The sequence below is a fragment of the Orycteropus afer genome, unplaced genomic scaffold, assembly GCF_000298275.1.
Source record: "Orycteropus afer afer isolate SDZICR_OR568_19922 unplaced genomic scaffold, OryAfe1.0 scaffold00026, whole genome shotgun sequence".
Classification (NCBI taxonomy): domain Eukaryota; kingdom Metazoa; phylum Chordata; class Mammalia; order Tubulidentata; family Orycteropodidae; genus Orycteropus; species Orycteropus afer.
Genome location: NW_006921613.1, coordinates 6,736,822 through 6,752,282, shown reverse-complemented (window position 1 = coordinate 6,752,282; position 15,461 = coordinate 6,736,822). Strand labels below are relative to the sequence as shown.

At 40.8% G+C, this 15,461-nt stretch overlaps 1 protein-coding gene across 1 annotated transcript in view; it reads right to left on the bottom strand.

Annotated features, from left to right (window-relative positions):
- DMXL2 (Dmx like 2) overlaps positions 1-13,268 on the bottom strand; it is a 177,999-nt gene extending 164,731 nt beyond the window's left edge. Inside the window, exon 1 of the mRNA XM_007935172.2 lies at positions 13,182-13,268. Coding sequence (XP_007933363.1) covers positions 13,182-13,268 — 87 coding nt within the window. The remainder of the gene's footprint in view (positions 1-13,181) is intronic.
- Positions 13,269-15,461: the final 2,193 nt, after the last annotated feature.

Genomic DNA, 15,461 nt, shown 5'->3' with positions numbered 1-15,461 from the left:
GACGAAAGAGGGGGAGGCCTTCAAGGAGATGGATTGATACGGTGGCTGCGATGATGGGCTCAAGTATAGCAGGGATTGTGGGGCTGGCGCGGGATCGTGCAGTGTTTCGTTCTGCTATGCATGGGGTCGCTATGAGTCGGAAACGACTCGACGGCACTTAACAACAACAAACACAACACAGTAAAACTTCAAAAAACTAAATATAGAGGAAAAAACATTAAAAGTAGCTGGAGAAAAAAGATAACTCAAAGAAGCAACAGTGAAATTGGCAGCTGATGTCTATATAACTGCAGCCAGAAGGCAGTTGGCTGGTATCTTTACGGTGCTGAAAGGAAAATACTGCCATCCTCTACCTAGCGAAAATGTCTGTCAAGAATGAAATATTTCAGACATCTTCACACAAACAGAAGATGACATTACAACACCAGGTGATCCCCACAAAAAAAAGAAAACCTCACTGCTGTCGAGTCAGATCCGACTCAAAGCGACCCCTCCTTAGGTTTCTGAGGCAGTATCACTAAGAAATAGACTGCCCAATCTTCCTCCCGAGGAATGGCTGGTGGGTTTGAACCACCAGCCTTCTGGTTAGCAGTCAAGTGCCTTAGGCACTACACCACCAGAGCTCAGGAAATTCTAAAGCAAGTTCACCAAGCGGATTCCAAATGGAATGTGAGAGATGCAGGATGGAATGAAGAGAAAATAGTAAAGATGTAGGTAAATCTAAGTGAGCATTAACAGTATACAATAAAACTAACATCTTGTAAGATTTATAAAAATGAATAAGTTTATCACAGATTATCAGATTATTAATAACAGGAAGAAGGTAAATGTGTTTTAAGGTTCTTTTATTATCTGGAAGGAATGTAAAGTCTCGTCAGCCTTTGGTGTGTTAAATGGTAATTTCTAGAGTAACCAACAGAATAGAAAAGAGAGTGTAACTTTAGGATGACTACAGGGGAAAATGAAATGAAAAAGAATACTCATTTCAAAAGAAGGAAAAGGGGACAATGAACAAAGGAGGCAAATTAGAAGCACATAGTAAGATTGTGGATTCAAACACAAACACGCCAGCAATCACAGTACAGTATTTTTAAGCAAATAACACACTGTACTTTTTCTGCAAATCACACAAACCCCTCGCACATTAGTTTCCTACGCACTACATGCTTGTTATGTGTGCATGTACCTTATTTGCATGACACATTATTTGCAAAAAAATATGGAATAGATATAAATGGATTAAATGTTTTAATAATATAAAAATTGTCAGACTGAACTTTAAAAATCTACTTAGAAGAGACAGATTTGAAACATAACTATATTGAAAAGCTGAAAGTAAAAGGATGAAAAAAGATAAACTGTGAAAAGACTAACCAAAAGAAAACTGATATGCTTTATTAATACCAGACAAACTGCAGAAAAAAAAATTCTAGATTTATTTTTTTAAGATTATTACCTTTATCATGAAGATACAGTAAATACATTTTTGAATATGTAAGCACAAATAAATAAAACAAAACTATAAAGAAATAGTGATAAATACACACTCAGATTTTAACATATGTATCTCCAAGAGAAAATGAATAAGCAGACAGAAAGCAGTAAAGTTTCAGAAGATTTAAACATCATTAAGAAAACTGACCTAAAGGACATATATAGACAACTGTACAGTATCTAACAATTGCAAAGCATCTATTCTCTTCAAGCACACATCACATAGCTTTTTAAAAATAACCAATAACAAACTTAAAAAGATTGGAGGTATATCTTATATGTTATTTAGACAAAATACAGCTATGCCAGAAATTAGTAATAAGAATTACAACTACAAAAGTCCCACATTTGGAAATTTAGAAATACTTACAAATTACTCATGGATTAGTAATCTGTGAAAAACTTCTTATGGGTTACCATAGGAAGCAGAAGAAGTAAGTCTTAGACAAAAATGTATATTCGTAACGCATTTTTAGAAAGATTAAAACAAGCTAAGCATTTGTCTCAAGGAGTTTGAAGGGAATTTAAAAAAACAGCAAAATGAATTCATATAATGTAGAAAGAACTAATAATTACAAATAAGAGTTAAGGAAATAGAAAATATATTATGTTGTTCTTAGTTCCCATTGCATCAGCTCTGACTCATGGCAACCTTATGTATACTGTCCACTTCTATATAATCTCCATGATCTTTAAACCCATTGTTCAGTCTATTGGGTCAAAGCCCTCTCATTGAGGGTTTTCCTCATTTTCTCTGACCCTCTACTTTACCAAAATATACAACAGAGAGAACTACTAAAGATACAAGCAGGTTGTTTAAAATGATTAATAAAGTTGATAAACTTCTGTGGAAGAAAAAGAGAGAAGGCACAAGTAATTAATGGCAGGAATGAGAAAAGAAGCAATATTACAGATGTTACAGACCTTAAAAAGACAGTAAGTGGTTAACGTGAACAACTTTATACTAAGCAATTTTTAGATAAATAACTACACAAAAAAATAAATTATTAGAAAAATAACTACCCAATACTCACTCAAGAAAAAGAAATACAGGTAAAGGCTCTGAAATCAATAATCTAACCTTCCTTGCTAAGGCCTCCGTCCAATTAAGCAAAATGTAAGAGGCTATCCCTAGGTTGTATCATTATAATGATTTTATCTTTCTTCTTTCTCCTGCATTTTTCTAATTATTTATAAGAACATATAATACTTTTTGAATTTAAGAGAGGGGATAAAAAGGGCCGAAAGACTTGGGTTCCTTTAATTCAGCCACAGATCTAGCTGTGTGGCCTTGAGTAAACCATTTAATTTCAAGGGTATTGTTAGTTTCCTAATCTATAAAATGAAGGTACTAGAGTAGATCTAAGTTGTCAAACATATTTGATTTCATGGACCAATATAACATGTTGTTGCTGTTTGCCGTGGAGTCAATCCTGACTCACAGCCAATCCCACGTGACAGAATAGAACTGCCCTATGAGGTTATCTGGGAGCTCTGGTAGTATAGTGCCTAAGGTACTTGACTGCTAACCAGAAGGCTGGCGGTTCAAACCCACCAGCCACTCCTCGGAAGGAAGGTTGGGCAATCCTACTTCTGTAGTGATACTGCCTCGGAAACCCAAGGAGGGGTCACTATGAGTCAGGCCGACTCAACGGCAAATAACAACAACATAAGTTTATCTGGGCTATAATCTTCATGGGAGCAGATTGCTGGGTCTTTTGTCCCACAGAGTCACTGGGTGGGTTCAAGCCACCAATCTTTCAGTTAGCAGATGAGCACTTAACTGTTTACACTGCAGGGCTCCTTCCCATTTAACATACAAGGTAGAAATTAATCCTACCACTTCAAAAAAAAATTGCTTTGTTTTCTACATACCAACCACATACAGCAGGTATTATTAAATATTGCCCAGGAAGAAGGAATATAGTTCAATTATTCTATAACCAAAGTCATTACTTTGATAAACGACCCCCTACTGAATTAGTTTATAGCTAATGACACCACATACCAAGTCATCTTTTACAATAGTGTGTATTTCACAACTACTTTACCTTGGATTGTATGTTCAATGCTGGCACATCCTAGGCACTCAAATATTATTTGAATAAAAGATAAACAGAAACTTATACTTATAATTAAAATTCTACTGGGGGATAGAAACTTTCATTTTTACTTTCTTGTTAACTTCCTGTATTTCAACAGTGTTTGAATTATAATATTATTACAATGAAGATATTATATTAATAATTTTTAAAACAAAAATTATCTAAGTTCTTTACTGTTTTTGTTTGCTTTCAGTTTTTAATAGCCAGATTGGGCTTTTGATTATATATTATTTTTCCAGCATAAAATTATCATAAGTCATGTTTGAATTCCCATTTGTCTATATATTAGAACATTCTTAAAATTACTTTTTAAAGAGAATCTTGCTTCTATCCAAGGGCACTCCTTGGCTAATTCAGTTTACTACCCAATAGGGCAGCCACATGTACTTGAGTACATGTCTTTGTCTAACTCCTCAGTCTTCAATCTCAGACCCAGTTTAATTGATTGTTAAAACATGTAACTCTTAAACTCTTAAAATACAATGTTGCTATACTGCCAGTATTTTTCAGGTTAATCTCCAATCTGTCATACCTTAAAGTCTTTCAAAAGCATCAATGAAGAAAAGTATCTGAGAACTGCCAAAAGAGCACACACTCTGTCAACTGCTCTTGATACATTAATTAAAACCAAAAAAAACAAACTCACTGCAGTCAAGTCAATTGCGACCTCTCCTTGGGTTTCCCAGGCAGTATCACTACAGAAGTAGACTGCCCAATCTTCCTTCCAAGGAGTGAGCCTCCAGCCTTCTGGTTAGCAGTCAAATAAATGCCTTAGGCACTGCACCTCCAGAGCTCCACATTAATATACACCCTTGGATTAAACCAGAATGGCAAAACTTCACACCTAGATTGTATTTTTTGTGTCCCTCTGTGCCTAATGGCAGGAGCTCTGGTAGTGTAGTGCCTAAGGCACTTGACTGCTAACCAAAAGGCTAGCGGTTCAAACCCACCGGCCACTCCTTACAAAGAAGGTTGGGCAATCTACTTCTATAGTGATACTGCCTCAGAAACCCAAGGAGGGGTCGCTAGGAGTCGGGTCTGACTTGACCAGCACATTAACAACAACAACAATGCCTGATGGCAAACTGATTACCTCTAAAATCAAAGGAGGAAAACATCACTAATGATTTAGTATGAATTAACTTAAATGTTAAAACTCTCCAAAGAGTTCTGTTTTTAAAAGAAGGGAAGAGAATATACTGAGAGGAACAAATTTCCAAGGATAACCTATCTAAATCCATTGCCATCAAGTTGATTCCAACTCACAATGATCCTACAGGACAGAGTAGAACTGCCCCATCAGGAGCAGCTGATAAGTTCCAACCATCAATCTATCTACCAGACAACAGTCAAGCACTTAACTACTGTGCCACAAGAGCTTCTTATAACCTAAGAGGAATTTTATGGCTCTCAAATCATCCCACCAAGTTACCATGTACAGTGTTTAACCCACTGTTGGCCAGTCGACTCCAACTCATAGCAACCCTACTGGACAGAGCAGAACTGCCCCATAGGGCTCCCAAAGCTATAAATCTTTATGGAAGCAGACTGCTGCATCTTTCTCCTGTGGAGCGGCTAGTGGGTTCCAGGGCCAATCTTTTGGTTAGCAGCCCAACACTTTGACCACTGTGACACCAGAGCTCCCTCGTACAATGTTTAGAGGTTATCTAAACTTACCAGAGGGATAGGAGATAACCATTATATCTGTTAGGTATTTAGAATTTGGACAGGGACAGGCACCAGGGAAACATTAAAGGAGCCCCCAAATGAAAAAAATGAAACCCACTGCCATCAAGTCAATTCCAATTCATAGCGACCCTACAGGACAGAGCAGAATTGCCCCAAAAGGTTTCTAAGACTGTAAATCTTTACAGAAGCAGACTGCCTCAATTTTCTCCTACAAGCAGCTGGTGGGTTTGAACCACAAACCTTTTGTTAGCAGCCTAATGCTTTACCTACAGCCCCACCAGAACTCCTTAAAGGAGATTTAGCAATCATGAAATGAAAATGTTTGAAAATAAAAAGTGTAGGCATTATACTTTTATTTATATGGTCGTACATATGTACATCAAATACCACAGGCACGTGAGCTATCTCTAGGAGAAAGAAAATACAGTCATGACATCTGTGTAAGTTGCACCTGCTCCCTCAACAGCAGGTCTTTATCCTATTATATCATGAATTAGGGTTGAAGAGCAAAAAAACAATGCAAAAGGATTCTACAAACTCAGTAAGACTGAAAACCCTAAAATATTAAAATATTTGGCTTCCAAACTTGTTTTTAAAAATGACCCACAAGTTAGAAATTTGAATTTTAAATATGGCCTTGCTTTCTGTCATGGAAGGAAATTGGTCAGGAATGACTTATTTTTCCACTACACCATTCCAGTTGTTAGCCAACATCCTGTGCTGTTATTGATGCTTAAATACTGAGACTCTAATATGTTCTAAAAATTTCCCAATATCCAAGTTAACATTACTTGATTATAATTTCTCAAGTCATCTTTTAAATACCCTAAATCCTAAAAACAAAAGTAAATGAGTAAATGTTTTGGGGGGAGGGAGGGGAAAAGGGGTAAGCTACAACACTTACACATTTGCCTCTGAAGAGAAAATGAATGAGGACGGAAAAAAGAAAAATGGGGAAACTGTGCAAGGAGAACCTATGATGCTGCCAGGCAGCTACTAACTGCCAGGTGCAGAGGACACAATCATAAACAAGAGCTTCCTCCTCCTGAGTCCCAAGAGGATTCACGCCTAGACTCAATACTTCATAAAAGCTCTGAATGGCTTGTTCTCTGACTCAGAGTGAATGTTAGGCTCCCTGACTGAAAGCTGTCCAACAGTCTTCCAAATGGAAGGATGATATAACACAAAGACTTCAAACTTGTAACTTCACCACAACCACTTTATGTTTCTGGGCCATTTTCACTTTTGTCCTTGGAAAACATAGAGATGACCATACAATTCTTATTCTAGACCTAAGTACTACAAGAGTACCTAATTTAAGAATCTCTTTCTACACATAAAAAATCTTAAAAAGTTTAAATGATTTAGCCAAGGTCATACAAGCAGATGATCCTGACCTCCCATTGATGGGCACGCATTATTGGAAACTCTGTTTAACAGTTTCTGGATAGCTGCTAGGAGTCTTCTCTCCATAGGCAAGAAGGCTAATTAACAATCTACCTACTGACTAAACCAAAAAACAACAAACTCACTGCTGTCTAATCAACCCTGACTCATAGTGACCCCTCCTTGGGTTTCCAAGGTGGTATCTCTACAGTAGTAGATTGCCCAGTCTGCCTTCCAAGGAGTGGCTGGTGGGTTTGAACTGCCAGCCTTCTGGATAGCAGGCAAATGCCTTAGGCACTATGCCACTAGAGCTCCTCACACACATATTATATAACCTCATACTCACATACAAGCTGAGAACAAGCACAAATCAACAAACTCTGAATATATAAATGTAATAGAACAAGCAGCTACACTATATGAACCAACAAACCAATTTCTCTTGGAAACTAGTTGTTGTTGTTTGCCTTCAAGTCGGGCCCGACTCATAGTTACCCCTCCTTGGGTTTCCGAGGCAGTATCACTATGGAAGTAGTTAGCTCACTCTAAATTCTTGACTTCTGTCTTTTCTCTTGGCAAAGATTATCAATAGGTGTATGAGCTATTACACCTATTGATATCCAGCCAACACAGAAACATTTTTCTGCCCAACTCCCTGATTCTCCTAGCCCAAACGATCTCTTGTGCTATCTAAATTTCCATGGGAATTTGTCAGTGTTTCACTTACAGTTTCACACAGCTGGCTTGCTATGGTTAAGTACAGGTCTTAACTCTCCTATTAGATTACCAGGTTCCTATAACCACCAGCCACTCCTAAGAAGGAAGACTGGCAATCGACTTCTGTAGAGATACCACCTGGGAAACCCAAGGAGGGGTCATTATGAGTAAGATCCAAATTGACAGCAGTGAGTTTGGTTTTGGTTTTTTTGGTTTATACTTCCTGATATTAAACGCCCTAGAATCAGGATTATGTCATCTTTTTTTTTTTTTTTTCATTTCAATCCCCACAGAGTCTAGCACACCTTTATGTTCAACAAACTTTTGTTAAATGTATAAACAGACTGATCATTTTCCAAGTTTGGATTGAAATGTAATACTACCAAAAAACCAAACCAAACCCACTGCTGTCAAGTTAATTCCAACTCATAGAGACAGAGAAGAACTGCCCCACAGAATTTCCAAGGATATAAACTTTACAGAAGCAGAGTTCGATATCTTTCTCCCGCAGAGCAGCTACTAGGTTTGAACCACCAACCTTTCAGTTAGCAGCCAAGTGTTTAACCACTGCACTACCAGGTAATGCTACCAAAACCAAACCAAACCCTCTGTCATCAAGTAGATTCTGACTCATAATGACCCTACAATGGAGTTACTACTAATCAGAAGGGTAGTGGTTCAAACCCACCAGCCACTCCTCAGAAGGAAGGTTGGGCAATCTACTTCCATAGTAATACTGCCTCGGAAACCCAAAGAGGGGTCGCTGTGAGTCGGATCCTATTTTCATGTCTACAGAAAAGTAAAAAAAAAAAAAAAACCAAAGACTTTCAGGAAACGTTGTTGTTGTTATGTGCCGTGGAGTCGGACCCCACTCATAGCGAGCCCTCTTTGGGTTTCTGAGGCAGTATCACTATGGAAGTAGATTGCCCCGTCTTCCTTTCGAGGAGTTACTGGTGGGTTTGAACCACCAGCCCTCTGGTTAGCAGTCCAGTGCCTTAGGCACTATGCTACCAGAGCTCCCTTCAGGAAATAGGCAATATAAATAATAAAAACTTTGCAGCATCTGGTGCATTGAGCCTCAAAACATCCACTTCTCTGTAACAGGGTAATTGGAAATGTCTTAAAAGGAAAATAAAGTACAATAAAGCACATATGGTAGAAAGATCATCTCCTTGGAATGCCCAGAACCAGGCTTGTTGCAGAGTAACAACATTTCCAGAGATGAGATCTTATTTTAAAAAGAAAATAATGATCAACAATATTATTTTTAAACGTAATATATACACAGTAATAACAAATATTAATCTACAGGTGGATATATAGGTAGACGGTAAGATGATCAGGTATGGGTAGGCAAACATGAATACACCCATGACCATGTATAGGTTTGGCAGATGGTATTTTTACATACATATTTGTATGAGCTATAAAAATGTCCATATATACAATAGGGCTAACAGGGGGAAAAGTTATAACTTCTTAGCCACAACCAAGCCCACCGAAGGAATGAGCCACTGGGCCTGCGGGATTGGGACCATGGCTGTGGGGGATATCAAGCTCAACTGGCATAACATACTGCACAAAAAAACATTGTTCTACATCCTATTTCAGTGACTGGGGTCTTAAAAGCTTGCGAGTGGCCATCTAAGATGCAACTATTGATCTTTCCTCATCTGGAGAAAAGAAGAGTGAAGAAAATCAAAGGTGCATGGAACAATTACACCAAGGGACCAGTGGACCATGGGAAGAACCTCAGCCTACATGATCCTGAGACCAGAAGAACTAGATGGTATCCAGCAACCAATGCCAACCACTCAGAAAAGGATCAAAATTGGAATTCCTGGATAGAGAGGGAGAAAAATGTGGAACAGAACTCAAAAACATAAAAAAAAAAGAAAAAAAAAAGTACAGGCTTACTCATCTGATAGGGACTGTTTGAGATACCACCCGGACTATGGTCCCTTGTCACCCTTGGGGTTTGGAATTGAATTCACTCCTGTGGCTTACTTTCAGCCAAACAACAGGCCTTTGAGCTGAACAATTACACCAGGAAGGTGCATTCCTTAAAACAATCAACCATGGAAGATCAGAAGGGCAGCATTTGCACAGGGAGAAAGCTCAGAGGACAGGAATGTACAAGAAAGAAGGACACAGGGAAAAGGTAACCACTGAGAGGAAGTGAAAAGAGAGCTATTACATTGTAGGATTGTAATCAATGTTATGAAACAAAACATACATGAACTGTTGAACGGAAAACAAACCTGCTCTATAAAATTTAATCCAAATCACAATAAAAAGTTTTAAAACATATGTGATATATACAATATTTACAAATTTGCAATTGTTTTAAAAAACTGCTGTTAACTGTCAAAACACAAATAAAAATTATCATAACTCTCTCATGTTACCACTAAAACTATACATTACTTCAATGTCCCTACAAACTGCACCAAGTCCATAAATATAGATTGGGTCATCCAGATATCACCAAACAGTCATTCATAGCCCAGCCAATCACACCACTCCCCATGTTCCACAAGATATTTCAGTTATTACATTACAAACACTTTAAAATCCTTTTCGAACAGTCTATTCTTTTAAAATATTCTGTTAATAGACTCTAAAATAAACAAACTACCCTATTTTGAAAAGGTACTAAGGTTATTAGCTAAGAACCACTGGCTATCTGTGTTGTTGTTGTTTGCCATCGAGTCAGACCCGACTCATAGCGACTCCTCCTTGGGTCTCCAAGGCAGTATCACTACGGAAGTAGATTGCCCAATCTTCCTTCTGAGGAGTAAGCTGGTGAGTTTGAACCACCAGCCTTCTGGTTAGCAGTCAAGTGCCTTAGCCACTATGCTATCAGAGCTCCTCTGGCTATCTGTAAGACTCCTATACTGGTCATGTCTAGAAGGCCTTCTACACACCTCCCCCCTACACAGCAGGCACTCTGCTAGGAAGGAAACATACAAGGAAAAATCTACCACATACAGGTCATAAGACCTCCATTCCAATCCTGGCTGGTTCCCTCTCTAGTCATCTGACCCAGGACATACGTTTTGTTTTGTTTCCCATCTGATTTCTGTAAGGAATCAGATGACTTATGTGAAGGACTTTTATATACAAATGGGAGCTCTGGTGGTGTGGTGCCTAAGGCATCTGATTGCTAACCAGAAGGCTGGAGGTTCAAACCCACCAGCCACTCCTCGGAAGGAAGATTTGGCAATCTACTTCCCTAAAGATACCACCTTGGAAACTATACAAATAAAGGCATTCAAATACTTGTTAGTTGATTTCAGAATGCTTGAAAACAGCTTGCTCTTTTTTTAAGTAAGTATCATTTTTCATATATCCCAAAAGGTCATTTCTAGTTCATGGCAAAATTATAACTGTGAATCTGTCCATTTGAATCTAAGACGAAAACAAGATAAAAGTTCAAAATGAGTTTGTAAACACCAAAGGGCCAAAATAATGATCAGTGTCATGCGGAGGCATTCCAAACCAGGGAAATTTTGGGTTGTACTTGGAAAGATGAAAAGTGAGGATTCTCGTTACAAAGTAAAAATGTAGGCTACAGTAAGATCAGTATGTGTATAGTAGAAGGACTCAGATGAAGATACATATGTTGTTGTTGTTGTTATGTGCCGTGGAGTCAGCCCTGACTCATAGCGACCCCTCCTTGGGTTTCCGAGGCAGTATCACTACGGAAGTAGGATTGCCCAACCTTCCTTCCGAGGAGTGGCTGGTGGGTTTGAACTGCCAGCCCTCTGGTTAGCAGTCAAGTGCCTTAGCCACTATGCTACCAGAACTCCCAAAGATACATATAATCAAATATAAAATCAAAGATGGCAGAAGAACATTTGATATGTTTAAATTTCATGAGGCAGTCAATAGAAATAATTATACCCATTCTTGAGTTAGGGTGATATGGTGAAAATGCTATTAGCGGAAAATTATCCTAGCAGCAGTGTGGAGGATGAACTGAAATAATCAGAGATGACTGCCAGGAAAACCAGGTGGAAGATTTCATATTTAAATAATACAAATAAGATTCTGCAATAAAGTAGTAACTAAGGAAACGTAAAGGGGAAAATCTGGTAGACAATGCAGAGAACCAGCTAGATTTGGTGATAGGTTGAATTACAGGGGTAGATAAAGATTTGAAAATGATCGTAAGGACCTAATCATGGGTGGCCTCTGGCACAACCACAGCATCGCAGCACTGACAGATCTGGCACTAGCATTTCTAGACTGCATCTCAATCTGTTTAGCTCTATATACCAGGCCTGCAGTGAGGGACTGCTCTACATGGAAGCAGTCAACCACTACCATGATGATAGGAAATTATTCCATAATCCAAGGTTCCAGTAACAATTTATTTCTTGATGAAGAAAACCTGCTCTTCTAATCCTATGGAATTTCCTCCCCACTTACACAAGGGAATAGGGTAATTTCTTCCCCCTATTCCCTAACAATTCCAGACACCTCTGAAGTCCAAGCTCAATTCTGTACAGATCATTAAAAACACATGTAAACAAAACATAGATGACTCCATTGATAGTGATATGTGTAGCAATATAAATCAGGCAAATCTTTTTTTTTTTTTAACAAGATTCATTATAAACTGGAAGAAAGTCAAAATATTTACATGTAAAAGATTAAAAATGGCCATAAATCAATCTGTGGGGGTATTTTTAATGCATCACGAAACATTAAAGACAAATTAATTCTGTGCCAGAATACACTGTGCCACATAATGATTCTGCAGTTTTAAACACATGCTGTTGGAAAGCAGACGTCAGATCAAAGTGTTTCCCCTTGTCTAAAATGCATACCATTATGCTATTTCCAATTGTATCAAGCTGAACGGTTATCTTGCTGCCCACAGTTCCTTCAAAGGAGGACCATGTACAAATTTAATGCAAGAAGGAACTCACGTTAACCCATAGCAGTCTATGAGTAAAAGAAGTTCTGAGGTTTGGCTTGAATTAGCTAACATCCATTCTCAAAAAGGACTGACTAATCTATACAACATCACTGAAAAACATGTCTTTTTCTTGTAGATTTTAAAGAGGTTTCAAAATATTTACATACGCTTTACTCGCACAAACGAGAAATGGACTGCCATAAAAATGTCACTGCCTCGGTTAAAAAAAAAAAAAAAAAAAAAAGCCTGCAAGCAGGTTAAAATATTACCAAGAAAGGTTACCAAACTACGATATCATTATAAATAAAATAGCTCTCCAGGCCACTATCTAAACCCTTCCATTCTTTCGGGGGCAGATGATGAATGTTTTCATTTTCTTGTTGGAAATGAAGATTTTGAACATCAAGAGACACAGAAGGTCAGGTTTAAAACCACCGAATCAAGTAGGACCTCGCCGCCCTGGCACAACGGGCAAGGAAATGCAGGCACAGCATCACCTCCACGGTCCGAAGCGAAAAGCAAGTTGTATCCCCTCCACTCCCACAGAAGCTGCGAAACAGACGGTCTAGGGTTTCGGGACCCAAGGCCCTTCCTAAGAGAGGAACCTTCTGGCCCAGTCACTCCAGAGCAGGGGCGGACAGCGTGATTCCTAATCCTTTCCACCTGACAGGCTTTTTCTCACAGCAGCCGCAGGACACAGTCCCACAGCCCCGAGAGGAAACTAAATCTTAAGGCTGCAAATGGGGCGCGAATTGGGCCCACCAACCCCTCGCAGCCCCCCGGGGAGAGGTGGGCCCGGGGCGGGGTCTCAGCCCCCGCGCCTGAACCCCGGTTTCTCCCTTGGGGTTCCCGGCGCCGCTCACCGTGAAGGGAACATCCCCGACGCTGCCCACGGAGTAGCAATTGTCTCCAGGGTTGACAGCCCCGGTGAGGACCTGATGCAGATGCATCTCCGGAACCCGGGCTGGCGCGAGAGGGGAGACGAGCCCTGTGCCCGGCCCTTCTCCAGCCGCGAGAGCCGCTTCCCTCTCCGCCTCCCTCCGGACCCACCCCGCGGCAGCTCTGGCTTAACGCCTCTCCCCTCTTTCGCCTGCCTCCCCCGCGCCTCCTCCCAGCCCTGGGAGCTTCCTCGATCTCTGCCAGCGCCCGGATCGCCGCTCGACTGCGGAAATGCCCGGATGCTCCCACTGTCTGCTGCACCGGCGCACAAATGCGGGAGGAGGGCTAGGGTGCGTGTGAGGCGGGGGAGGGCAGTCCGGGGAGCGCGCAAGCCAGGCGCGTGCTGGAAGGGACGCTCCGCCCGAGGAAGACGGGCGACGCGCGCACGCCCACTCGCCGGGGAGCGACGGTCAAGTAGGAGGATAAACCCCTCCTCCTCTGCCTAGCTCTTTGCTCTTTCCTTCATTCCGCCTCCTCCCGTCCTGCGTTTGCGCGTGCGCGCGCAGTGGTTTCCAGGGCAATTGCGCGCTCTGCGCAGACCTTGAGTCCCGCGATTGCGCGCGCAGTTGTGCGGGTGTCCCTTGGAACCTCTGGGGCCAAGGCAGCTGGAGGTGAAGGCGATCGGGGCGGGGAGGGAGGTAAGGAACCCGGATATGGGGTAAGAGGACCGAGGCGGCCGGAGGCCGTTCGGGGTCACGCTGCAGTCCAACCCCGGGGACCCACCACAAGCCTTTTTTCTGTGTGTTTAATCCATTCCCGAGTACACTGTAAGGTCAGTGCAGTTGACCTCAGGAGAAGGACACTCTTCACTGGGAAATTCCTCCTCTTAGAATGCTTAGATCTTTTAAAGTACAGTGCGTAAGGTCTTTTATTTTACATACACAGTAAAGGCATTTTGCAGTTGTTTAAAGAAGCTGTACTCCCTTGACAGCAAATTATTTTTCTTCCACCTTTTGTCACGATTGTTACAGAGCAAGGGCCCCCTAGAGATGGGTGACTCCTCCAGACTCTTTCGTGGGTGACGTAATGGATCCGGAGTATCGCCTGATTTTCCAGACTGTCTGCTAAACTTTGAGTCATTGGGACAGGGATCAGGTCTCAGCTCCTGGCTTTCATCAAAATTTTGGAGCCTGTATTGTGTATAAGTCACTTGCGCAAGGAAATGAAAGGGATACCAACACACAACTATCAATAAAACCAGGCAGAACGCTGAAAGTGTTATGACTGATATACAAAAGTCATAGAACCACCGAAGAGGAAGAAGAATTTTGATTGAGGAAATGATGATCTAAACAGTGGGTAGAATTTTGGCAGACTGAGATGGACAAAAAGGGCTGCATTCAAGTAAAAAATAGCATGAAGTGAAGTTTAGAGGTGTGGAATGATAGGATCTCTTACAGGAACAAAGATTAGCTTGATGTTTGAAGCATGTATAGGGTGGGAAAAGGAAAGAGTAGTTACCAAGAGATAAAGGTATCTTGAGAGGCAGCTTGTGGCTTGCCTGAACTTGGCTTCCTAAACACTCTACTAAGAAGCTTAGATTTCATTCTGATGCCCTGGGGATCAATCAGATGTTTCTGAGCAGAACTTTATATAATCAGAGCTGCTTTAGGAAGATGACTTTGATAGCATTGTAAAAGATAATAAGAAGAATAGGGAAGATTGGAGGCAAGGTTGTTGTTAGGTGCCATCGAGTCATCACTGACTCATCGCAACCCTATGTACAACAGAAGAGAACACTGCCCAGTCCTGTGTCAGCCCCACAACCCTTGCTATACCTGAGCCCATCCTTGCAGCCACTATGTCAATCCATCTCACTGAAGGCCTTCCTCTTTTTAGTTGACCCTCCACTTTACCACTTTACCGAGCATGATATCCTTCTCCAGGGAATGGTCCCTTCTGACAACATGACCAAAGTAGATGAAACGAAGTCTGGCCATTCTCACTTCCAAGGAGCATTCCGGCTCCGCTTCCTCCAAGACAGATTTGTTAGTTCTTTTAGCAGGCCACAGTACTTTCAGCATTCTTCACCAACACCACAACTCAAAAGCATCAACTCTTCTTCGGTCTTCCTTATTCATTATCCACCTCTCACATGCATATGTTGTTGTTGTTGTTGTTAAGTGCTGTCGAGTCATTTCCAACTCATAGCAACCCCATGCACAGCAGAACAAAACACTGCCCGATCCCGCACCAGCCCCACA